The sequence below is a fragment of the Corvus brachyrhynchos genome, unplaced genomic scaffold (genome assembly GCF_000691975.1).
Source record: "Corvus brachyrhynchos isolate BGI_N302 unplaced genomic scaffold, ASM69197v1 scaffold167, whole genome shotgun sequence".
Lineage (NCBI taxonomy): Eukaryota > Metazoa > Chordata > Aves > Passeriformes > Corvidae > Corvus > Corvus brachyrhynchos.
This window is the reverse complement of record NW_008239547.1, coordinates 5,175,852-5,199,315: the sequence shown is the minus strand read 5'-3', so window position 1 is coordinate 5,199,315 and position 23,464 is coordinate 5,175,852. Positions and strand designations below refer to the sequence as shown.

General features: G+C 38.6%; 1 protein-coding gene across 10 annotated transcripts in view; it reads left to right on the top strand.

Moving 5' to 3' along the window:
• Positions 1-20,561, top strand: part of ARHGAP12 (Rho GTPase activating protein 12) — a 75,361-nt gene extending 54,800 nt beyond the window's left edge. For 4 of the 10 annotated variants that reach the window (XM_017741505.1, XM_017741500.1, XM_017741504.1 and 1 more), the window contains 11 exons: positions 381-462; positions 2,501-2,623; positions 6,900-7,004; positions 7,363-7,461; positions 9,999-10,107; positions 11,087-11,206; positions 14,099-14,197; positions 16,247-16,324; positions 17,103-17,237; positions 17,508-17,610; positions 18,036-20,561. In XM_017741505.1, coding sequence (XP_017596994.1) covers positions 381-462; positions 2,501-2,623; positions 6,900-7,004; positions 7,363-7,461; positions 9,999-10,107; positions 11,087-11,206; positions 14,099-14,197; positions 16,247-16,324; positions 17,103-17,237; positions 17,508-17,610; positions 18,036-18,210 — 1,228 coding nt within the window. In that variant the 3' untranslated portion in view covers positions 18,211-20,561. The remainder of the gene's footprint in view (positions 1-380; positions 463-2,500; positions 2,624-6,899; positions 7,005-7,362; positions 7,462-9,998; positions 10,108-11,086; positions 11,207-14,098; positions 14,198-16,246; positions 16,325-17,102; positions 17,238-17,507; positions 17,611-18,035) is intronic. The other 6 variants (XM_017741509.1, XM_017741506.1, XM_017741503.1 and 3 more) reach the window with 3 other exon arrangements.
• The last annotated feature ends 2,903 nt before the right edge of the window (positions 20,562-23,464 follow it).

Genomic DNA, 23,464 nt, shown 5'->3' with positions numbered 1-23,464 from the left:
TACATAAACATGGGACACTTGCATCTCAGGTCAATGAATTTCAGAATTATGCAGTACTTTGGCATGATCTGTTAAGTACACAGTGGGCTGAGTGTTCCAGATTAGCCCCTTTGAAATTATAATTGCATGGTGCTTCTCTTGGTGAACTGCTTCTACTACTAATTAGCTTTGTTTGATTTAGACTTTGATGGTCAGGCTGGGATTGTTAACATATGTTCCCTTCTACAAATATGATAGCAATTAAGACTTACTGATGCCACTAATGACTGTATATGTGCTTAAGTATATTAACATACAGGTCAGCTGAGCAACAATGATCAATGGTTTAAATATCTGTTTTCAGAATTATTTATTTTATGTTTGTTTACGATTATTTACAGAAAGAATTGGATGTCATCATGGGCAGTGTTACAAGGGTCATCACTGCTGTTCACTAAAACCCAAGGAAGTGGAACTGGCTGGGTAAGCCCAGGAACAACCCCCACCCTCACGGAAGTGTTAGTCATGTAAAGCACAATAAACTAAAACCCTCTTATTTGCAGGGCCCAAAAACCTATCTGTATATACCTAATCTAGAAAAAACTGTGTATAAGTTGGCAAGAAAATAGTTTAATGTAACAATTATGGTGTAGCATAAGAAGAAAACCAGTTGTACGTATGTATGTTTGACAAGCAAGAAACTAATAACATTCAGGTGCCCCATAGGCTTGAAGTTTTTTCTCCAGGCCAAATATTTTATGTTCCTTACTAATGTGTTTGTCTAAACAGTTTGTTTGTTTTACCATTCTTGGATATTTTTTCATAAACTCCAGGTAATTTTGAATGGGATACATGTAATAAAGAAAATAATCTGACACTTGGCTTCTTGCATTTGCCTATTTGAGCAAGGCAGTGTTGTTGTCTTATGATTTAGTCTTTGCCTTGCTGGATTCCTTATTTTGTTCTGGATCTTCATAGTGCATGACAAGTACTTGTACTTATTTTGCTGTCTGATGAAGACCAAAAGAGAAACATCACACTGAAGATGATGATTATTCAATTTTTTTATCACCTCTAGTGTAATAGCACTATAATTAAATTTGCTATATTTATCTGGCTGCATTCCTACATTAATAGGTATCAAAATAGCTCTTTATCTGTGGCTTACTTAGCCTCTTTTGGAGGTCTGACATTAAACTGTGTGGATCTCCTGTAATAACTAAAGACAGGCCAGAGTCAGTGTTCGTTATTTCCATGTATTATCATGCAAATTCCAGCAAAATTGCCTCTTACAGATCTGTGCTATCTTGCTGTGCTTTACTGATCTTTCTCCATTGCTCACTTTCTCCTGCTGCGCTTCATTATGGGTAGTGAGTTGAAATTGACAACTCTCTTCTATAGTATTGAGTTTTTTCAGACCTGTAAATATAATTTTTCCCCCTTCTGTAAAAGAGTTGATTGGAAAAAAATAGGTGAGGATGGATAGTTTAGAGTAAAGAGAATGAAAAAGGTAAAGTTGGGCAAGGTGGTCAAGCAGAGGGAAAAGAAAGGAAGGAAAAACAATAAAAACAAAAAGGCATTAGAGAAGGTAAATTGCACTGTATGGCAGGAAGTGGATTTTGGTGACTTCTATGGTTGACTTCTACAGCCAAGGATCCAAGAAGTATTTTAGTTTTACAGATATTAATATGCATGTTTGGAAAGTAAAACTTTTACCTGGGCAACAAGTCAAGTTCCAAAATCTCAATTACAGCTACTAATACTCTTAATTCAAGTGTGGCTGTAAATCAAAAGAACTGTCTTTTTCACCTGTGTTGATATCATTAAAACACACAATGCTAAACTGTTCATGAATATATGATAATGTTACAAATGATGTGTGCCCAAATTATTTATCCATAAAAGATAAGCAGTAAGCAGAGTTGCATTATTTATGGGCACTAGTGTAAGTTGTGTTATGCCATCCAGATAGAATAATTAAAAATAATTAGAAATCTAATAAATAAATTTTAAAATAAAAATATGTAAATTCTTTTGATAATTTAAGTGGAGCAGAAGTCCCATAGTCACAATATTTCTGTGAGACACTCAGTTGTGTGTACTGTCAAGCACTAGAGTAGGGTCAGCAAAATAAATAACAACAGTATAAACAGAATAAAATGAAGCTGGCAATATTAAGCAAGAATCTCTTTCAAGGACTTAGTATTTTACACCTGCATAATCACAGCTGACTTTCTAGATATGTAATTAAGTATTCAGCACACACCCTTCTTGGTCTCTGCAGGAATTTTTTATGTTTTTAGGTATTCAAAATTTCACTTCACCTCTCAAACTTTGTTCTGTGTCCATATTTTAATAAGGTGAAGTCAGTCTAACAGTTTGACATATGATAAGAATTACATTTCTTCTTCATCTGATGAGAAGAATATTTAGCATTTGTCTAGTGATTGATATAACCATATCTTCTTTTTTTGTGCATTGTTTTGTGACTTCATCACTTTTCTTCCTTTTTCTCATCAAGTCATTTTGCCAAGGGGGCTCAATTCCTGAGCTCTTGCTCTCGCTGCTTTCTTCTTGGAAAAATGCTCTCAGTCGTCGACCTGCTGTCACCTATGTAAACTCTGCCCAAGTTTCAGCTATCACTGTATGTGTTCTTGTTGCATGCCTCTTGTCACTGTAAGGCTATTTGCCACTAATCCTGAAAGTAAACTTGAATTTTTCCAAGATTGTTTTGACACTTCATATAACACCTCATATATCTTGTTTGTTGTTTTTGAAAGTCATCCAAGGTGCAAATTAACACAAGTTTATTGCAATAATCCTGTAATTGTTCCACTGGAATAAAGTAGAAAGTGTATCTTTTTCATTGGTGCCAGAATTATAATCCCAAATTTGCCTACTATTTGAACCACTAGTGCCTTGACTAATAAGCAGCATGATATGCTGAGTTTTTTAACAGATATTTTGTCTGATTCTTTCTAACACAACTAATTTAGAATCTTTGTATGATGCCTATGATACCTTTGGTGGTACAATGGTGTACATGTTGTTTGATAATTCTAGCTGTAATTGGAATACCCAAAAATGTAAATGTTATGCATGAAGAGGTGAAAGGAAAAGAGCACAAGGATGTTCTAGCTATATTCCACATACAGAAAGCTGATGTAAATTTGTAGGACTCTTTGTATGTAATTTAAGCATCTGTAGTTATGTTTTGAAAATGCCAAGCACAGAAGAGCTGCCTATCAAAAATGCATAAATTACCTTGTGTTAAAAATGATGCAGCTGTCTTTTTCTTGTTTGTCAAATTAATTGCTCTGTATGTGGAAGCCTGGAACAGATCATTTGTGAACAGTTTGATAACCTTGTGAAAGGCTACTTTTTGTAAGGAAATCTGGATTTTTTTAAAGGTTTTTTCACTCAGTTTTTGGTGTGAATGAGCTGTATTAGCTATTGTCAAATTCTAGTGACAGAAAATAAAGCATAAAGCACAGTAAATGGTAACTGCTTAGAAGGATTCATCTGTCAGCTTTCTGTGATAAGCACGTCCTCACTGACAAGTACAGTGGTGGCAAACCAAGCCTGTAAACTTCCCAAACATCAAGGAAATAGATGCTCTTCAAGATACATCTGAGCAAACTCTTTTTTGTGTTTTACCACTGTGATTTTAGCCAAGGATGTAATGTGTACATGACTACAGTTCATCAGTACTGCACTGCTGATTATACAGGAGCTCCGATGCTCACAGTGAAAGCTTTTTGGCATGCAAATGCTCCTATCAGTCTGGTTTAAAAAAATCCATCGTTTTGCTGTGACAATAAAGAATATATTTTTCTTCTTTTTTTTCCACTTTTTTTTTTTTTGTTTAAGCTGTAAGTTTTGAAGCTCCCCTGCCAGCCGAAAAGGTGCATCTGTTTCCACAGCTTTCTTTCCACAGTCCGTCCATGGATGAGGAGGACTTGGAATTAAAACATCCTACCCAGCTCTAATTAAAAACAGAATTACAAGAATGCCAGGTGTCATTCATATATCCAAAGTCTTCCCATAAATAACTTCCAGTTCTGTTTCCAAAGAATGCTAGAATGTGTCATAGTACAGACTGTGTGATTTGTCCCTGTGCAGGCTTCCAGGACTTGGAGAAAATCCTGAAAAGATTGAAAAGGCCTTCTATTTATTGACATCAGTACACATCTTTAAGGCTGTTTTAAGCTGCACAGCATCTATTCTATCTAAAGCAAAGCAAACACCCTATTCTTTCCAAAAAGTTACCTTTCCCATACAACCACCATAAGCACATCCCATGACTATGTTTTTTTGTCTAAAAAAAGCTGTCAGAAGTGACTGTAGGACAGCTTCATATCTAGGACAGCTGACAGCAACGTGTATAGACCACTCCCTCTTTCTGTCTTACATTGCTGCCCTTTCCAAAATTCGCAGACAGCTCAAAAGAGAAATCCAGGAAGAGTAAAGGGTCTGCTCAGTAAGAGCTGGATTTCTCCTGACTGGTGCTGACTAGGTAGCACACCCTGTTTTGAGGAAGCAGACTTAGTGTCTGTGTGGCAGCAGATGCAAAAGGAAAGGCTTGCTTTTTACCTCTGTCAGCAGAACCTGCTGGCTTCAGAAGGGTTCGATTGCCTTCAGCTAACCTTTGTGTGCTGGGCATCTCACCAGCCCTGTGCAGCACTTGCTCCTGAAAGCTTTAAGGAGGGGAATGACTGCTGGCATCTCATTTTCGTAGACCCAGGAGCAGAAAAGAACCTTGACAGGAAAGCTCAAAGGAGAGCCTGCATGGTAAACTTAAAAGATTATGATGAGTATGTAATGTTTTGGTGTATAAGAAGAGCTTTGCAGGGTAGCTGAATTATTTGCCTGGGTTTCCCCATCCTTGGATCTCACACAGCAGTTTGGCCACCATTTGAGTGAATGAGTGGTGAAAGACTTCTTTTTTTTGCCTTATTTAGCTTTAATCTTTGCTTGCTTCTGTTCTCTGAAATGCTGAAGGGAGTCAGGTCAAAAACATGGGTAGAGTGTAAAGGTGTAGGAGGTAGTGCTGTAATTTGTCAGGTATGGATTCAGCAAGCTAGTGTATTGGAGGGCTTTTCTTTTGGTCAGAACAGCACTGACAGTTCACATTTTTTTCTTGTTGTGTATTATTATCACCTGTAGCAAGTCCTCTCCTGTGATTCTCAGCATCATCTGGGCCATGGTTTTAACTAATCACCCCTCTGCCCCCAGTCCTGTAGAGGACTTTGGCACTAGTTTCCTGTTCTCTCCAGTGCCAAGCTCTATAAATTGATTTAATTTTTTTTCCAATACGCAGCAAGATTGATCGAGACTGCCAGGAAGTGCGTGTCTGGGACACTTTGGATGTGTGTGCAGCAGTTACGTGACTTTCTCTTGAACAGGCAGCTGCTGCAAGAGCCAAAATGGCCCAGAGATTGTTCCTGTGGACTTTGCTGCTGAGCTGGGCCTCCCTCAAAAGCTCTACTATAATTAATAAGAAATGTTCTTGGATGAGGTATCTGAGAATTAAGTTAGAAAGTGGAAGGTGGTAGGGATTTTTTTCCCAAGTACTAATTGGCATAGGGTAAATTAGAAATACAGCCCTATTCTGATATTTCATGGGTAAAATAAAGAAGTTAAGATGCTACTTTCCATTCAACACTTCATTGCCCTTAGGACTCTAGGCATTGTGATTTTCCAGTGGTAAACAACTTTTCTGAAACACAATTAGCATTAATTAACATCCATGATGGGAGTTTAATCAGAAGCAGCAGATTAGTCCTGTTTTCTGTACCATTTTTTCTCCCCTTGGATATGGCTGTTCTTGTACAGGCTTAGGGGCTTAGGTCCCTCAGAGCTGTCACAGAAACAGCATTCGCAGATCAAAGACTTCATAAAGAAATAAGAGAAGAGCCTTTCTGAGGGAGCAGATGCTGCAAGCTTTCCCTGGAACTACAGCATGAAATTTCTGTGCTATAACTGAGTGACTTAGAGCTTTCCCTGTTCCATATTTTACTCATGTCACTCACAATTGGAGCTTTTTGTGTGGGCCACTGAATTGTTTCCTTGAGGAATTACATTTCAGAGCTATGTGGTGTATATTGAAATGATAGTAAAAGTACTTTATTTTAAAAAATTCTGATACCTAGTATAAATGTGAAAGTGGGAGGTAAAAATAACTCTGTGATGTTTTCTTCCAAATTGTTTGAAGGGTTACTTGTGGGTTAAATGATTAGGGGTTTTTTTTCATTCATGTTTTGTTTATTTGCTATTTGTTTAGTAGACAGACAGTGAGTTCTGTTTACTTGGTAGGACATGCTCCAGTATTGCAGTAGAAGCACTACAGAAAAGTATAAAAGTGTTGGGGGGGTGAATGTTTATAAAACCTATAAATAGATAAAAATATATAGATAAATGTACCAAACTGAGGTTGCTCTTTCAGTGTGGAGGGATGTGATTACTCTCTTGGAAACCTGCTGTTTCTGGTTTGATTTTTGGTTGTACGTACAACCACTGGTTAAGTGGCAGAATTGGTCTTTTTTTTGTACAGTGACTTATTAGCTGGTTTTGTTTAAAGCTTGGGACTATCTTGACTAAAATCAAGCTACAATCAAATATTGTATGGACTTCTACCATTTGTGATAGGAAAAAAGCTCAGCTGGAATCTGATTGGCATATAAATTTATGGAAGTCTGAGGGCTTTAAGCTGAGCAGCTTGTAATAGACATGCTTAAAGATTATTCTGTGGAAGGTTTTTTGTTTTCCTGGTGTCATGCCTGTTGATTTGTGGTGAAGTACTGTATCTGGTTTTAAGTTGTATAGACTGTAAATAATACCTGTTATATTTAAAAGATTGCAAGACTGTAAGGAATTTCTTTGGGTTTAATTTTATCATCATTGTTCCTATTTTTTTCCAGAAGTTTGGTGTCAATCAGTCTAAGCCAGAATTTACAGTGGATCTCAAAGGGGCATTGATTGACTGGGCCTCGAAGGACAAATCCAGCAAAAAGAATGTTATTGAGGTAAATTATTTTATTTAAATGCAGAATTATATGCACTTCAATTACTGATGTAAGAAATTTTCTCTAAACTTAAAATCAAGAACTCATAAAACTAGGTTTTATCCACTTCTACCTGCTTAAATGTAGATGTTATCTTAGTACTTGAAAGAAATGTCCATTTTTAATATGTCTGTATGGGATATGCTTTTCAATTTTAGGCAGACTGTTAATGGCTATTTTCACTGGTAAATGTTCTTGAGTGGCTGTGTATCAGCTAACAGTTCTGGCAGCGAGAAGTTTAATTTGATTTAGGTAATTTTGCTTTTGAACTGTAGTGTGTTTATCAGTTCTGATGATATCTGGTTTTATTTCTTCAAAGCTAAAAACCCGCCAAGGAACTGAGCTGTTAATTCAATCAGATAATGACAGCTTTATTAATGAATGGTATAAAGTTCTTAACTACACCATCAATAATCAGGTATGTATTTAAATTATGAAGGTTCTACTTTCATGGTAATATTATTAGTAAACTAATTGATATAACAACTTCTAATGCTTCATGTGCATCTTCATTTACTGATTTTCTTGAGAGCAGGCAGGAGTTTGAGGATATGGCAGTTCCAGGCGGTGGTGAGTGAAATAAAATAGTGGCAAAGGAAGATGGTCCACTGGATTAAGATGCCGGAGGCGTGGTCTGACGTCCCATTTCAGAAATGAATTTACTTCTGTGGCCGAATAGTTGTTCTGTCTTAGTGACCTGGAAGGTTCTGACAGAGAAGGAATGAAAGGGGGAGGATGGCCAGGGGATGACTTCATGGCATATATTTATTAGCATTTGATACTGCTCTTCACTTACTATGGCTGCACTGAAGTGCAAATTAAAAGCCCTGCCAAAATACTGTATTACCTCTTTTTATCTGACAACATAATGCCATGTATTTAATTATCAGAGAAGTGCTTGAGCATTTGCTTTTGATTTTGCCAAGCAAGATTAATCATTTTTTAACTCAGAAGTTAGAGGAGATCTTGGAGAAAATGTTGCTCCCATATCAAGTTTACTTCTTCATAGTTCCAGGCTTGGCTGCTGTCCATAAGCTCCATTTTTCTTGCTTTCAGTGCCAGTCAGTGGCCTTCATTTCTCCTAGCTCTCCTAGTGTTTTTCACATATGGGTGTTTTCCACCAAAACACAGCAGGCTAATGTGAATGGTTCCATTTCTTTCTGAGTGCTCATGGTTTAGGTTTCTAATCTTCTGCTCTCTCCTCATGTGGAAATGTCATGGCCCTTAATAACCAGGCAAGGCAGTGTCACCCAGTCACTCAGTGACACCCTTCTCCTGTCTGCCCTGTGTAACACGACTGAGGGCACTTCTTCCCTTCTGAAAAATGAGCGAAGATGGAAAGGCTGAGATACGCTGAGATGCGAGCGATGTATTACATGTTAGGTTGAGGAAGTGAATGGTGGAATAAGGAGTTTGTCAGCATTCTGGATGTATACTGCTGGGAGCTGGTAGCCAAGAGACCCAAGATTACAAGGCATGAGTCAAAAAAGTGCATTAGACTACTTGATAATGTGAAGCACTGAAAAGTTGGGTACAAAAAGCCATCAGATCTAAAGTCAACTTTAAATTTTGGAAAGTTTGTGGTAATAGTAGCTGTGAATCTCTTTCCCATGGCCGAGGCACTAGTTCTAGCATGACAAGATCTTCCTCAAAAGAAAGGGCAGATGAGATTCTGTTCTCTTTGCTCCTTCAGGCTGCTGTTGTGGCAATATCCTGTACAAGAGGAACAGCTACCTGCAAAGTATGTGGCTGTTCTCTTTCAAATACAGAAATTTCCAAGCTATTACTTTAGACTTTTTGCATAGTATAAACTATACTGCAGGTGATTTTTTTATAAAGCGGTGAATAGTTTTAAAATGTGCCAATCCTAAAAAGCTTTGAGGCCTCTTGAAGAGTGGCAGAGGATCCTTAATGGGGACATTAATTGGGCAGTTGATATATTGATCTTTGGTGTGTAAAAAGGCTATCCAAAGCTTTTGAAAATGAATAGGAATGAAGGTTTTAAAGCTAACACTGCTCTGCAGGTTAAAGCGCAGCTTAGTCCCTGAAGTCACGCTGTTGCTCACTCAGTGCTCTGGAGTGCACAACCATGTCTCATTTTTAAAGTTTCCTTCCTTGTAGCAGCAGGCACTCTGCGGTCAGATTTTGGCAACTGTGTAGCCCTTCAGTTGAAGGGAAGTAAGACAAACACAGTTTGGGAAGGGAATGTGTTGTTCTGAAACTGAGGAAGTTTCTTTTCCCATTTCCTGCTATGTCTGCAGTCATGCACGTAGCATGGGTACGAGACTGCAGGTAGGATCAGCAGACTCTGGTATCTGCCTCCACACTTCAACATGATCCATGTTTTTACTTGACAATAGTTAATGAGAGTATGCTGAGATAGCAGGAACACAGGGCGAGAATTTTAGGCACTGGTACACTTACTGTTTCAGAGTGAGTTCGGTGTATAAATATACAGTAGTGAGATGTTCCAAATGATAGTTCTATTTTCTATTAAAATTTTATTTATAGAGATAACAAATTGGGTAAATGATCTAGAATTTTTTTTTTTTTACTGTATCAGTCAGGTATTTCTGTGGCAGACCATTAAATAGTTGATGTTTATCTATTGGATTTGTAAAATAAGCCCAGCCAAAAGTCATTTGTGTTGTTTATTGATTGATATAATGAAGTGTTATCATGAAAGGCTGGTTGTACTTTGTTCAATACCCAGCAACATTTTCTTTTTTGAGTCTAATTATGAAATAGTCTTTCTCAAAGTTACGCACTCTGCCAGTGAGAATGGTGTTGTCTCTGAAGATGTTTAATATCTAGAGTTCAGGAAAGAACCAACTGATTGTCATTTTAGGGGGGGAAAATTGTGTCCTGTAGAACTGTCTGCAGGAAATGTGTGTGTTAATGCTGTATTCTCTGAACTGGCAAACTGAGCACTGCATATCTTCTTGAATTCAACAGGTAGTAGAGTCTGATGAAGCATTAGACGATGAGGTACCAGATTCCCCTGGAGTGGAAAAACAAGACAAAGAGAAAGAGAAAGAAAATAAAGACTCTAAGAAACTTCGTTGTGAGTTGAAAATTTTCCATTAAATGATTCTAGCAATGCCAGTTTTCATTTTCTGCATCTTCAGTATTATGTGTAAATAGGGAAGAATTCAAAAGGACAGCTAAAAATGAAACTAGTGAAGTTTGGAAACAGGCTTAATATAGTTCATTCTACATATTGATGCCACTTGGTAATTTTTCTTCCATGTTTTATTAATCATACTTTAAAAAAGGAAGAAGAAGAAAAGAAGTGTGAAATGTCTTTCGCTCCTGCTGTATGACGTATTTAAAACAGGGGAAAATAAGTGGTGAAATGAATTATTTTCAAGGTGTTGTCAAATGCACAGAAATAGTATCTGACTTTTATAAATAGTTTTAAATAAGAATCTTTTGTCATTTTACTGATGGGGTTTTTTTTTATCTGTGGCACAGCGTCTGTAAATATTTCCACTTTCAACTTGAGCTGCAATTTCGCTAAGTTGCTGCTAATGTACTGGCTGTTTAGAGAAACAAAACATTTTTAATTACACCTTCAGAATTTTGGAGCTAAATGTCTTTTAGATGCACAAATTAACTTCCTGTGCACAGAAATATATTAATCAGGCAGACAGTTTTCTGTCTTTTCCTTCCAGGCCCTATATGTAATTTTCAAGAAAGTATTTATTTCTTTGAAAATAGTTAACCTAATGAGAGGCAGAACTGGTTTTGAAACATAGCTGGGTTTTTAGATTTCCACAGCAATCCCATACATAAGCTACTGTTTAGTTGATTTTGCTAGTTTTTAGTGACAGGGTTGTCTCTTGGGAGTTTGAAAAATGGATGCTATTTACAAGGAGTTCCAGAAAGTTAAGGAAAAAATTAGGGATGCATTGCAAATTTGAATAGATTTTTTGTGTGTGTTTTGGAGCGTAATTGTTTTTTTCTTTTAATGTTGGTTCCTTGGCTGATAAATGCAGTGTTGGTCCTGTGGGTAGTAATGATAAATGTGTTTCTCTTTTCAGCAGTGAAAGCGCCCAGCAATATAGATTCCACAGATCAGAAAAAGACAAAAACGAAGCTCAAGAAGTTTCTTACACGGCGCCCTACATTACAAGCTGTCCGTGAAAAAGGCTACATTAAGGGTAAATGAACCTTTTTAACAAAGGACATAATTTGAAAAGCTGAACTTACTAGTTCATATGTAAAATGGGGTTTAAATGGTCTAGTTTCAGAGTAAAATATGTGTGTATAGTTGGTTTAACAAAAGTCTTGGATGTATAGTGGAACTGGTGATTGATTGCTGTACTTCTGAGTGCTGTTACTAGCCATTAAACTGCTTGGAGGATGCCCTCTCCTTCAGTTCGTTGCTGACCAAACTGCAGTGAAAACTGAGGGCCCAGGAGCCCATTTGGACTTGGACTCTCTAGCTAAGAAGCACTGCATTCTACCTTTCTGAGCTGGAAATCCAGATATCTGACCCTCATTTGTGCAAGCAAGGGAAAGAACAGCCCTTTGGGTAAAAGGCTGAGTGCGTGGGCTCACCCATTTCACAAGGGTGTTTTAGTCCATGTGGAACCAGACAATCATGTGCCATATCATAAGAAATGAAATATTTAGGAAAACCAGGATGAGGTTACAGGAGTGTTAACTTAAACCTCTTTTTCCCATAACCTTTTTTGAATGTACACATTGTTTTAATTGTTTCACAAAGGGTGTTGCAGATACTCTTGAATCAAAGTTATGAAAGATTTCCTTTTGTCACACTTGTAGAAATTTGAGAGAACAGTATTTGCACAGGTTTAAGTTAATGTGTTTGTGTAAACTATTGACTTGGTACTCATTGTAAAACTTCATTTATTTATTTATTTGTATGCTTTAGCAGGACTTGTAGGTGGTGCTCTACTAGGGTCAAAATAGCATATGGGTAGGCAAATACCAGACCAAATCCTACTGTGATTTGCCTCACTACATACTTTAACAGGTGTGCTTCTGTTGCATGTGGCGTTTGATATATTTGTGTATCTGCAAATATAATTTACTTGTAAATGATGGAAATTTTGTTTGGGATAAGGAGGCATTATTCCCAGACTTTGATGGTTTGCTCTGCTTTACGGCTTAGTATTCATGTCATGGCTCAGTGACATAACTTCTGACATTGGCAACAGTGAACACTAAGCCAAGTTTAATTTGTACATGTGCGTGCTAATGATTGGATTTTTAATAAAGGCGTTAAGGAATGAAGAGTTTGGTTTTTATTTAAAAGCATGGTGTAAGTTTTAAAAGTTGGATGTGCACTGTATAGTTTTACGTTTATTGTATGAATGAAGAATACAGAAGTCTTCACTTAAAAGCCCAGTGTACTTTTGTGGCTGCTACAGAACAAGCTTAGTAAATGGAAAGCTTGGCAAATCCAGTATGAGCAGATAAAATAGTGAAAAGTTCTAGGAGAAAAAATCCACTTGAAACAGCATGCACTAAGTGGAGAAGGAGCTGTGCTAAAGTTTTCTTACATGGAAAACCAAAAGTACAGAAGTTACTTTTAAGATGAGAAAATAGTACTCCTGTGTATCTTGAAATTATTAAAGTCAAAGGCAATTGTAGCAAATTACTTTGTTATGTGCTACTATTTTCTTCTGCTACCTAATCTGCACTGCTTTACCTGCCACAGCTGCATGCTAGCCTGGCTTTCTGCTGCGTGGGCTTTTTGCTACTTTGCTCCTTTGCTACTGATTCTGCTTATAAAGCTCGCTGCGTGAGTAGCTGCCACAGCACTGAGGTGGTGTGGACCACTGGCCTCATCGTATCCAGCTAATAATGCCATAAAATGCCCATTTTCATACTGTAAAATTGGTTTGGTGTGCTGTCTGGGGTTCCCAAAGGACTAGTCAAGATGCAAGAGTTGTTAATCTACTGAAATGACGGAACACGAAAAATGGGCTAGATGCTGTGCATGATGCAAATGGAAGAGCAGTCTCTCTTTTGCAGAAGCTCTGTAGTAAGACACACTAGATTCTGGGAAGATGGCCACTTTTGTACCTATGTTAACAGAGTAAACAAACTAACAAACACCCCTTCTCTTTAAGAGTGCAGTCTTTGCTTCTCTGTCTCAAGACCCCATGTCACCCTCATGCATGTGAACAGAAGAGGCCATCTATTATTTGGGCATCTCTGATGAAGGCCACAGAAATGGATCTGTCAAAGACTTTGGTGATACAATATCTGAGCAAGAGGAATTAACATGTTGCTCAAATTCACTGAGATGTTGCAGGCTTCTCATCTCTATGCAAGCTGATTTTCATTTTTGCTCCACTTTATGATAGAAAATACTCCTCCTGGATTGTGTAGTTCTAAAAGTAAGACTCAGATTTACCTTTGCCCATAAATATCTGTATTTAGATTCCAGCCTTGCAGCCAGGTTGCCTAGACATGGTCAGACTTGCATCCATTCAGAGCTCTGAGGTAAAGGTCTGTAATTTACAAGTTTGTGTCAGAACTTAAAAATGTCAGAAGACTCTACATTAAAGTAAATGAATACATAGTGCTGTGTTAAACAGTAGGTGCCGTGGAAGATGACATTTTGCACATTTTTTTCCCAAGCAGTGCCAAAAGCTTTCACTCTGGTTAAAGTTCGTCATTTCTGTTCGAATTTTTAACAAAGATTGCAATAAATGCATGTTGAACTTGGGACAGGAATGGAGTGTAACAGGACACATTTGAATCCATTAAATTTCTTATTGCAGTATTGACCAAATTACTCTTAAAAGTATCACCTGATGGATTAAAATTATTTCAGTAGCAAAACTTCCTTCCTTGGAGGCTCATGTTTGTGTAGCTGCTGACCCTCTTTCTTACTGGGAGCTTTTTCTTGCTGGGAGCTGCTGAGAACTCTTTTCAAAACTTTCCTATTTCCTCTCCAATACTGCGACAATTGTATCCAGTAGACTTTGCCCTTTTTAGAGGTTTGTTTTAACCTGAACTAGTTCTGTCACTTGAGTCCTGTTCCACTGTAAATCAGTCTCTTTACTTGGTTCCAGATCAAGTTTTTGGTTCAAATCTCACCAGCTTGTGTCAAAGAGAAAACAGCACGGTGCCAAAGTTCGTGAAGCTGTGCATTGAGCATGTTGAGGAACATGGTATGGTTGAAGTTTTTTGTTTACAAATCTCTTTTGCTCACACTCCTAATGTTGAATATTTTAATCTTAAAATGCTGTTGGTTTATTTGAGGAAAATAATCTGAAAGTCATATCTGGAGTTATCATTGGGTTTTCAAGAGTGAGGACATAGGTGGGATTCAAAGTGGGGAGAGGGGAGGAAATCTTATATCTGAGAAACTGATCTGCTCCAGTATATTCCAAGCTGAGGAGAAGGCAGGACAGCCTCCTGGCAGCAAGGCTCTAAGGGAAAAGGATTACCAGAAGTAGTAGAAGAGCTCAGCTCATCAAGTTATTTTTGCAGATTAAAAGTGAGACTATCAAAATGCAACCATTCATTTTTGGAAGGTTTAAGCATGCTAACAATCACTTCTATTAAAACTTCCTTGAAACAAACTTCTGGGAAACAGTTGTGTTCCTGCTCTGTGTATGCACTGACTGCCAGAAGACCAGTCTGTTGGTTTGATGCCCTTCAGCCAGTTACACCAATTGCTAAATTTTATGCAATTTTGGAGATTATCAGTGTCCACATATTGACTCAGTTTTTGTTTGCTTTCATTGAAAATATGTATTTCCTACCTAGTAACTGAGGACACTTTGTTTGAAAGCTGCATGTGACATTCTGGGTTGTCTGCTGTAAAGCACATCTTCACATTTTTGTTGAAAATATGTTGGTTGGGACTCCTGACTTGGCTGTAGTCTCTGCTGGTGTTCTTGCCTGTTTCTTGCTATTGTCTTTGCCCTATCTCTTGGAAAAGATGACTGAGAGGGGATTATGGCATCTCCATAATCATCATTCAAATACTTACCAGTCCGTTAATCTGAGAACATTCTCTTGACAATGAGGGTAAGTGTTACAGGGGAATACATGTGAATTCTAAGGCATCTTCCATGGGAACTTCATTTAGGTTTTTGTTGCAGCCTGTAGTCCTCTTTGTCAATGCTTCTATCTTACGGCCTGGGAGGGGAAAAAAACTGCTTCCATTGCATTACTCCAGTTTGACAAACTGCCACCTTGATTGTGGCAGCAGGCTTTATTCCATTTGTGATCTAAAGATTGTGAGGAAGGGGTTATTTTGCTTTGTTCCTTTTTTTTTTCTTTATTTGTTTTTTATTTTAAAGACAGGACTGCAGTGAAGATAGTGAAGTTTTCCTTTTTTAAATACCTGAGGGGAAGCTGACAGAAATGAACAGCTATTTTTTCCTACCTCTCCAACTCTTCTTCCTTCTGCCTATATACTTCAAATCAGTTCTTTCTGTAAAGGAATGACTAGTGGATTATGGGGAAAGGGATATATCAGATGGTGCTGGTAACAGTGCTGTGTTGCATCAGACAACTCCTTGAGGAGCTACAGGGACTTGCAGGTATTCTGGCAACACTCACCCTCTCAGTGGCACTGACTCACCTGCTGCATCCAAGTGGCTTTTCAGATAAATTCTTTATCTCCTAATCACTGCTGAGTAACTGCAGTAGCAACCACAGAGACACAGTTTTCTTCTTTTCTGGTCAAGTGTGCAATCCTGTAAGGCAAGGGCTGCCCATTTTAGTTCTGTGGGCTGTTGGGTAGCTCTGAGTGTGCATGTGTATCATTCCTTCTCCATGTAAACCTGGTCACTTGACAACTTAGAGATGCTCTTTCTGCATGACTTGATTGGGTTTTTCTTAACCATACATTAAAAATTGAACATTGTATCCACCAAATATTTGATTATTGCATGTTGGACTCCCATATATTCCCTGCCCACCCACCAAGAGCATCTTAAACAAGACATCTGATCTCATTGGGGAAACTTGGAGCTGTTGCCTCATTACTGCTTGAATAGGAAGTTTTAGAGATTACTTTGAGCTCGATGCTGCCAGACTTGTATCAGCAAATTAAACCTCCTCTGTCTTATATGCCCTGCTTATCAAAAAAATCTAGTTTTAGGGTTTTTTTCTTTGTTACAAGGTGGGTTCCCTTTGCTGTTAATTTTGCTGAGTAGACCTAAACATATGTAAGATATTAAAATGGATTTATCCCTTTGTTTCAGGGTTGGATGTTGACGGCTTATACAGAGTTAGTGGCAATCTTGCAGTGATACAGAAGCTGAGATTTGCAGTCAATCATGGTAAGCTTCCTCCAGCTGTATTGCAATGGCATATATGTTCAGATTGGTGAAGTTCATAGAAAGCTCAGGAAAAGGATTTATCTGTAGCTGCAGTGTATCATGAGAAATGATTATCATCTTTGAAGTACAGTTACTTCAGAATTGTGAACTGATTGTATAATGTACGTCACTTGAAAAACCTGATGTACTGGAGGTTTGGTCTTGTGTGGACTACAGAGGCATTACTAGAACAGAATTCTAAAGGAAGGTGGTAATAGAATTTGAGGAGGGGGGATTATTTCAAACAAAATAACTCACTACCTCATGGAAAAACAGCAAGATGTTAAGCTTCCACTAGCATTAAAATTGTAAGCTACTGGTTTTTTAGTGAGATTTGCTACTGACTTTTAGTAGGGGGAGGGCATAGCTCCTCTTCACTGTACTCTGTACATAAAACTCTTTCTTTTGGCAATCTCTTAGTGTTTTGTTCAGTGAAACCAGGAGGAGAACAGTAGCCCATCCACAATCTGACCTCTCCTTTCCTGATTGACAGGATCTAACCGTAAATTTAGCATTATGTCAGCAGCTTCTGTTCCCTTCTGGAAAATGCCCTAGGAGTAGGGGAACTGTATGTAGTGCATTAGGCAGAGTTTGGCCATCTCTGTCTGCTGCTGAATGGGATACAGGATGGGGTGGAGCAAGTCTTTACTACTTTGAAAGCAATAAGTACAGAAGAGTAGTTGAGTTAATTAAAAAAAAAAAGAGCTATTATCATTAATTATTTATTTTTGTCTCTCAGATGAGAAGCTGGACTTGAATGACAGTAAATGGGAAGATATACATGTCATCACAGGAGCTCTAAAAATGTTCTTCAGAGAATTGCCAGAGCCTCTGTTCACTTACAACCACTTCAATGACTTTGTCAATGCAATTAGTAAGTCTGGAGAACTTGCATATGGTGTTTGGAGAAGTCCTGCACAATTTTTAAAATTTTTTTGGACATGAAAAGAACGTGTTGGTTATGAAGGGGGGTGACTTGTCAGGAATTGCCTGTCCGTAATGCCGGGGCCGGCCGGGAGGTGGCAGTGTCCTATCTCGGATTAGCACTGCAAACCGCGGCTTTCATTCCCAGCCTCTTAAATTTTATATTAAAGTTTTAAACAAAAATACTGAATTTTTGTTTCTCAACCTCACCCTTTTGCAGAGCAAGAACCAAGGCAGCGTGTCTCTGCTGTTAAAGATTTAATCAAACAGCTACCAAAACCAAATCAGGACACGATGCAGGTACTCTTTAGACACCTGAAAAGGTAAGTAACAGATAGAAGGAAAGGCTTTGTGTTGCTGACCCTTCCTTAAGGATAAAGAATCCAATTAAAAGTACCAAGTGACTGTTCTCACTGCATTTTTTCCCCTGTATTGGACTTCATAAAAGCAATGTATCCATCTGTTTGGATATGAGGTCGCAGAGCACCAGACTTGAGACAGTATGTTTCATAGTTGTGATGTTTACTGCCAAGTCCTTTTGAGGGACTGTGAGAGGACCAAGAATGACATTTCAAAACAAAACTTTTTTCATAGAGAGAGGAATTACAGCAGCTGTATGTCCTAATAGCAAGACTACTCATTAAATAAATACTCTGAATAGCCATTTGCTTTGAACTGTGTCTTTTTCTGTCATCCTGTTGCTCTAACATCGGTAAGTCTCTTTTTGTGTATGTTTTTTCTCTTTCAGAGTTGTAGAAAATGGAGAAAAGAACCGAATGACCTATCAAAGTATAGCAATAGTTTTTGGTCCAACCTTGTTAAAACCAGAGAAAGAGACTGGTAACATAGCAGTCCACACAGTATACCAGAATCAGATTGTAGAGTTAATTCTACTGGAATTGAATTCCATCTTTGGACGCTGACATTTTTCTTGGAGAAGAAACTGGAAGTGATGGGTTGGCAGTAGTACTCCACCAGAAGGAAAACCTCTTTCTGTATATGATGTTTTATGTTTGTGGACCAAGCAGCAACTTGTTTTTTGCACTTTTGGGGGAGGAGAGAAACAGGAGAAATGTTTGACCACTTCAATGCAAATTAAAGACAACACTTCAGATTTCTTTGAAAAGTTCAATGTAAAAAGTGAATTAAAAAGTTTATAGTTTGCCTTTTTAAAGTATCATTGGAAAAATGTAATATAGGTTCATACACTGGATTTCTTTGAGAGTAAAACTAACAATCTCAAACTGGATAATCTGGAATTTAATCTCAAAATTCTTCCATTTGATGGGGAAAATTCCTACCATTTTTCTTGGTATGGAAAAATTCAGTGAAGTTACATGTTAAGCTTGTTTATTGCAGCCTACTCAGATCTGTATGACACTTTTCCAAGGGGTTTCTGCATGCAGTGACTGTCTTAGACTTACACTAACAGTTTGGTTTAATTATTCAAATCTAATTCTTCGCTTGCTATCTGCTGCCCGTTTTTCCTCTTTTTCTCCTGTTTTTCTGTTGTTGGTTCTTTTTTTTTTTTTTACTTCTTTCCTTCTTTTTTTTCCCCAGCACCTCTCTGGAAGCTCTTTGCTGCTTCACAGAGCAGCACACTTATTACACTATTTCAAACACTGAACTTGTAAGAATATCCAGCAATGGATATGTCTTGTGGCATAATAGAAGCAATATTTAATAAACATGTTCATTTTTTCAGGGTATGTCCTGAGCTAAGTTTTGTGTTGTACTGATCTAAAGCTAAAGTCCTAAGTAAATACCGACTGTAACACTGTATTGAGTTGTTGGTGTAATGCTGAGGTAGTGGAAGTTCATTCTTGATGTAAATACAGGCTGTCCTTTTGATTCCTGTATATAATTCAGTTCCTGTATAGTGTAAGAACACTTTAGTCACACATTTCTAATCATGGGTAGATTAGCTACAGTAGCATAATGTTTCCAGTGGATGTCTGGGTTTCAGCAGGGAAACAGGTTATGGGGAGGGAGAGAGATCTGTGTGCACTTTTAGATGTTAATTACATTTGCGGGCAAATAACTGTAATGCAAATGGTACTGGAGAAATACTGAGTGTGCTTGCTAAATTGTTAATGCACTACAAGAAGAGCCTTTTAGGTTATTTAATATGTACAGGAAACATTAGAAAAATGTATTATGAATTCTAACATCTACAAATAGTGAAAGTGATGTTTTGATAGATGGATGTTTGATCGAATCCACAATTTACCAAGCTAAATTTAAGATTTTCTTTTTACATTAATGTAGAATAATTTGTAAAATTGGTTTTGAAAGATTTTGTTACAGGGAGCATGGTCTGCTGAAGATTTTTTTAAATGTATTTTTCTAGACTAACTGCTGTATCTGACATATTTGTTATGTCTAACCTGAATAAAGAAAACCAGTAGTTCTTTTAGAGTATACCATACCCGCTTCACAAACCCCCTTTAAACAAGACCAATGTCTCTTACCCCTTAGCATGGATGGATACCACTTGTGACAAAGAGTTGTCACACTTGATTGAAATATGAATGCCTGCTTTATAACCTGACAATTTTAGGAACTTCCCAGCCCCCTTCTTTAATAACTTGAATTCTAACATAAGGTTCAGAGAGGGCAGAAGTAATTTATGGGTAGAAATTTGCAGTCTTTAAAACACATCCCAGCTTGGACCCCACTGTACAGGAAACAGTTACGCTGAGGAAGGGACTGTGTGTCAGTATCCTTAGATCTGCTGTGTTCCCCTCACACACAGCCCTGGCTCACAGCAGAGGGGATGTGTGGTGACACACTGAGCTGTAACCAGATTGATGGTATGAGAATTTCACGAACATAGGGCTTGCATGAAAAGTTTTTGGAGATAAGAGAGAAGTTTAGTAACCTTGTGGCTTTCTCAGTGTCTTCTTGTGGTAATGGTGAAGTCTTGTGGTTTGTTGCAAAGCGACCTGGGTGAGAACTGCGAAAGCCCCGTGTCGGCGGTGTCGTCAGCCTCCCTCTGGGCTGTCATGCCAAGCAGTGCTGAGCCTGTGCCCTCACCTACTAGAAAATATCACCAAAGTTGGAATCTGTGGCTGTACATTATTCAGAACCTGCCTTGGGCGGTAAAATAAGAAAGAATCCCTGCTGCTACATGAGAGGGCTTGTTCACCAGTCACCTTTTGTTGCGAGTGTTACCTTTTTCAAAGGAAGAATGCCTTTTTAAAGCAATTTGATAATGAGGATGTCACGTTTTTCCTTGTATTCCCCAAAAATAAAGCATTTTGTTATTACAGTATCTAGTATGGTTTTGTGCAGTGAAGTTGTCTTAATCTAATTTTTAGTTTGGGGAGGGGAGAGTATTCTTTTTAATTGAAAGAGGTGCAGGCAAACACTTGAGGCATTCAGGAAGAGGAGGAAGTACAAGCTGATGGTACATTTGTTGTGACCAACTTGAAACTGTATATGTCACCACGCTGGGTTTCTTCACTGCTTGAAAGATCTTGTCTTGTTCCGGCAGGTAGCTTTCTTTTAAATAATCAAAATGAGAGATTTGCACAAACACACCAGGGGAAAGCTATGTGTATTAGATGAAACATAGTTAATTTTATATATTCCTCAGTTTATGCTCTATCTCAGATTTGGTTCTAGTTTAAAGTCAATTTCAAGCTTGAATATAAATTTTTTGGCGCCATAACCACTTGAAAGATACTGGAGGTCCAACATTATGTATTGGTGCCAGCTGAATTTTTTGTTCCAGCACTAGAGCTGTGTTCAGGTCTGTAGTTCAGCTGCACAGTGGTACAGTACCAAGCAACTTTCAGCCATGCTTGATCTGTACCAGTGATGGGTTTCTTCAGTTTGAAGCTGGAGAGAGAAGTGAACACAAAAACGACAAGACAAATATGCACAATCATTTCATGTAAATTTTAAAAATTAAATTTTTAATTTTTAAAGTCAGAGTTGCATGCAGGAAGTTTTATTTACTTGCAAGTGGATAGGTCATGCTTACTGCCCAGGTTCAGGCTTTCCTCCCCATCTTCACAAAAATCCATGATAAATTCCCTTTGTACTCAGCACATTGTACCCTGGCAAGAGAATCCTTGCCTTGCAGCATGAGAGAGAAGGGAGTTTATAGGTAATACAGTATCAGTTTATTCTTAGGCCGAGCCCTGACTTTTTTCCCCTTAAAGGGAAGAGCTTTATTTAGCCCTGAAGTAGTGATATTTCAGAATCAATTGGTTAATTCATAAGCCATAATGTAACCCAGGCACAGAAGGGCATTCTGCTGGGCCCAGGGGGAGGGACAGCATGTCTGATGAGGCCGCCTGCAGCCGCTGGGGAGAGGAGAGCTCCTCTGAAGAATCTTAATTAGCCTCCACAATTGTGAAGTTTTGTGGGCAAGCAGCTGGTAGGACGGGATCAGGCCTTTACAAAAGTAGCCCTATGTGAATGTGGGACTTAAATGAACATCCCCCCCCCGCTCCAGCTCCCCCAGCATTCTTGTAAACAGAGCACTTGTAAAACAAGCTCACACTGTGTAACAAACCAACATGAAAGACATTCAGGGGCAACTTGGCCTCTCAGTCCTTTTTATTGCCTTGAGAATTAAATGGCAGCTCCAATATTAGTTTCTTACAACTTCCCCAAACAGATTTGCGTTTAAGGTATTCAGCTGCTACTTTAAAAAAAATAAAATCTGTGTTGCATTCAGCAAACTTAGAACTGCAAAGTGGAAAAAGCAGGTATAGCATCGGGTTTTTTTCTCATAGAATCTGACACCTTATTACACTAAAATGTAGTTGGCTGGGGAAGGGAATAAGTAAATGCAAAAGACTGAAGGCAGCAGACAAAGCAGGTGTGATGGACAAGCAGGATAGCAAAGAAACATTCACTTGGGACTGCAGGAATCCAGGCCAGAGACCTGGGAGAGAGCCATGCTGCCAAGAGTGTGGGTTGGAGTTGCTTTTTTTTTCTCTTTTTCTTCCTTTGCATGTCTTACAATACAGATGAAGGCCCGGCTGTGTTTTTTAGGGGTAATTTGCTCTGCAAACAGGTGGAGTTAAGTAACATTGCAAAAGAGCAGTACCCACCTTTCTACATCTTTTCTGGAGTGGCTTCTATGTGTCAGCTCCTCAGGCATGCACTTGTGTCTAACTTGCCTGGACACAAACACCTGAGGGCTAATGAGAGTCAAAAACTATGTCCCTTCAACCAGCATCTGTACAGTACAAAAATAAACTTCTCAGTTTGGCAGTGTTATTCTGGTGGCACTGAGGGCCCCATCCAAGATCCAACCCTTGTGGCACCAGATCCTGAGAAGCGCAGGTGGTCCTGTCTGTTACAACCTCAGCACACCAGAAGAAACAAATAAATGAAGTTCGAAAGTGGGAGTATGCAAGAAAAAAAGCTCCAAGCTAAACTATCTTCACAATTACTTTAGATCTGCATGCACAGTACAAATCTGTTCAGAATAGCATGTTAATTCATAGTGTGAAAGAAACAGCTGTCCTCTAAAAAGTTAATACTGTATTTAAAAGCTATTTCTTATATCAGGCATTGGTCAGCCAGTCTAGTTCATCAAGTGCTGCAGCCAAATAACTGGAATCAAACCACTGGAAGAGTTTCCTGGCTGCCTATTGTGCCAGTGCTCTCTGCCTTTACTAAGAGGGTGATGCTGAGCTGGTGGTGGCTTGGTGGCTTCCTGCATGTAGGAGTCCTGACTAGTTAGTTGTTCCAATAAAGGAGGTAACTAACCTAGAAACAGAACTGAAAAATCACCTCTTTCCAAGAAAAACTCTCCTATCAGCCTGGGCTGGGAAGTGCTTGGGCTGCAGGGACTTGACCCACACAGTGCTGACACCAAGCTCACCTATCTGCTGCAGGGATGTTCTCCCCCAGCACTGAGTGACCAGGTGCCTCTTCTGTGGGTGCTGGCCTTGACAAGGCCTCTGCCAACACACACGTGTGACCTGCTCAACTTCACTGCCTTCTGTGAAGAAAAACTGAGACATGGTTGTGCAAAAGGCAATGCCTCTCCTCTGGTAGGATGAAGGGTGCCACTGTATTTCCTGCTATGAAAAAGCTGTTTCAGAGCTGAAGTGCTGTTCTCACTGCTATACTAGTCCTGCTCTAATCCAGCTTGGACATTTTGCTTCCTTATTTGTACAACAGTCTGGATCCCGGGGGCTGGAATGTTCT